Consider the following 2189-nt stretch of genomic DNA (forward strand, 5'->3'; position numbering starts at 1 on the left):
CCGCGGTCGGCCACGTTGACCTTGCCCCAGAGGCCGGTGATGAGCTGCTTCTCTTCGGCTGTCCAGTGCACCATGGTGGCGGGCGGAGGGTTTGCTTGGGGCTTCCCTGAACAAGGACGAGGAAGTGGGGCTGAAGTCTGCCCCAGGGATTTTTATACACTAGTAACAGCTTGTCCTAATCTCAGTTCACGAAGCTGTTGGTTGGGGCCGGGGAGGCAGCTGGGCTGCACAAGGTAAGATAGCAGTTTTGGATGCTGTCCAAAGGGACAAGAGGCCCTTTGCCCCCTCTGCCTTTGAGTGGACAAGCATCACCTCAAACCCACGCGCTTGTAGTCGCAGGTGGAGCTGCCTTCCTGCCTCCGGGTTTCCAGGATTGCAGAGGCAGCAGGTGGCAAGGGGCTGAAAATTCGGTGGGGACCCAGGGAGCGATGTTCAAAGAGTTTGCGGTCCCCGGAGCGTGTTTCTAACGGTGCGTTGGTGACTGCTCTCCTGAGATTCATCCTGAGCAGCTCGTGGCATCACGCTCCCCAGCCTAAAGGACCCGAGGCTTATGGGGAAACACGGATTGAAGGATCCCCCCAAATCTAGGCCCCGTGCAAGAGCCTCCGTTCTTGTCTGTCCTAGCAAAGAGCTTCCGAGCCGTCGTCCGTCAGCACTGTCCATCGCTGCCCACGCCATCCTATCATAGAATCATAGAATCACAGTCTGGTTTGGGTTGGAAGGGACCTTAAAGATCAGGTAGTACCAACCCCCCTGCCATGGGCAGGGACACCTTCCACTAGACCAGGTTGCTCCAAGCCTCATCCAGCCTGGCCTTGAAGACATCCAGGGAGGGGGCATCCACAGCTTCTCTGGGCAACCTGTCCCAGTGCCTCACCACCCTCTCCGTGAAGAACTTCTTCCTGATATCTAATCTAAACCTCCCTGATTTCAATTTGTACCCATTCCCCCTTGTCCTGTCACTACAGGCCCTTGTCAAAAGTCCCCCCCAGCCCCCTTGTAGCCCCTTCAGGCACTGGAAGGCTGCCATGAGGTCTCCTCGGAGCCTCCTCTTCTCCAGGCTGAACAAGCCCAATTCTCGCAGCCTTTCATCATGGCAGAGGGGCTCCAGCCCTCTGAGCATCTTTGTGGCCTCCTCTGGACTCGCTCCAAGTGGTCAATATCCTTCTCTCCTCTCTCCCACCTCTAGTGCAATTCCTTGTCACCAAAGTGGATCCCCCTCGCAGGGACAACTCCGAGTTACTCAAGAGCACGGTGTTGCCCTCAGCCTCAGTCCCATGAGGAACAGGAGCTGGACATGTCACCCATGCAGGGGTCAAGGGCCAGGCTGCACTGTGCCAAACCACCCCGAGGATAACCTTATCTGCTGGTCCTGCAGGAAGAGGACAACCCAGCATTCCTTTTATTTTAGATTTTGAGTGCCTCGTTCCTGCGTGGGGCTGATGACTGCCCGTAGTCTAATTACTGGCTGGCCTTGGGGCACAGTTCTGAGGCTGACCGAGCCAGCAACGGGTTTGGTTTGGTAAAGAACACCAAATAAAAGGCGGAACCGAATAGGGAACCACGCTTGTTTTTCCAGACGGCTAGCAGAAATATGCAGCAAAACCTTGGCTGCATGGCAGAAGTTGGATGGTTTTGCTATATCAGCCACTAGCACCAACAAAATCTTGAGTGCAGACACTGCGTATAGCAGGAAACAGAGTTCTTTGGTGTGTCGCGTGCCGCACCCCAAAAGCTGTCCGGGCAAAGCAGGAGCTCTACTGTGGGTAGAGCTGTCTCCGGGAGACGGCTTGTTCACATGAAATAACTCAGCCCTGAGAAGCAGCCTTGCAGGGTGACCTCTCTCGGCATGCAGGATGAGGTCTGTCCTGCTGTCATCGTCTCAGCAACCATCTTCACAAACCTGAAGACGTTCTCTCGCCTCTCATCCGCCCGCTCCAAGCAAAGCTGTCAGTAAGGTCTTCCAGCCCTACCTCCGCTCAAGACCGTTACTCCCTGTCGTTACTACGTCTTCGGAAGTTGTGACTGTTTTCCATCCTCCTACCTGACAGGGCATCTCAATCCGAGGTGTTTCCTCCTAAAGGGGAGACTGTCAAGGGATTCGAGAATTCTTGCTGGTGTAATTCTGCAAACAGGATCCTGATGCACTGTAGGGTGCACTGATGTGCTGGAAATCACAGAAGTCATCT

General features: G+C 55.0%; 1 protein-coding gene across 1 annotated transcript in view; it reads right to left on the reverse strand.

The window, feature by feature from the left end:
* Positions 1 to 74, reverse strand: part of LOC104505928 (hemoglobin subunit beta-like) — a 1269-nt gene extending 1195 nt beyond the window's left edge. The window contains exon 1 of the mRNA XM_010146699.1: positions 1 to 74. Coding sequence (XP_010145001.1) covers positions 1 to 74 — 74 coding nt within the window.
* Between the last annotated feature and the right edge of the window lie 2115 nt (positions 75 to 2189).

The sequence above is a fragment of the Eurypyga helias genome, unplaced genomic scaffold (genome assembly GCF_000690775.1).
Source record: "Eurypyga helias isolate BGI_N326 unplaced genomic scaffold, ASM69077v1 scaffold43630, whole genome shotgun sequence".
NCBI lineage: Eukaryota > Metazoa > Chordata > Aves > Eurypygiformes > Eurypygidae > Eurypyga > Eurypyga helias.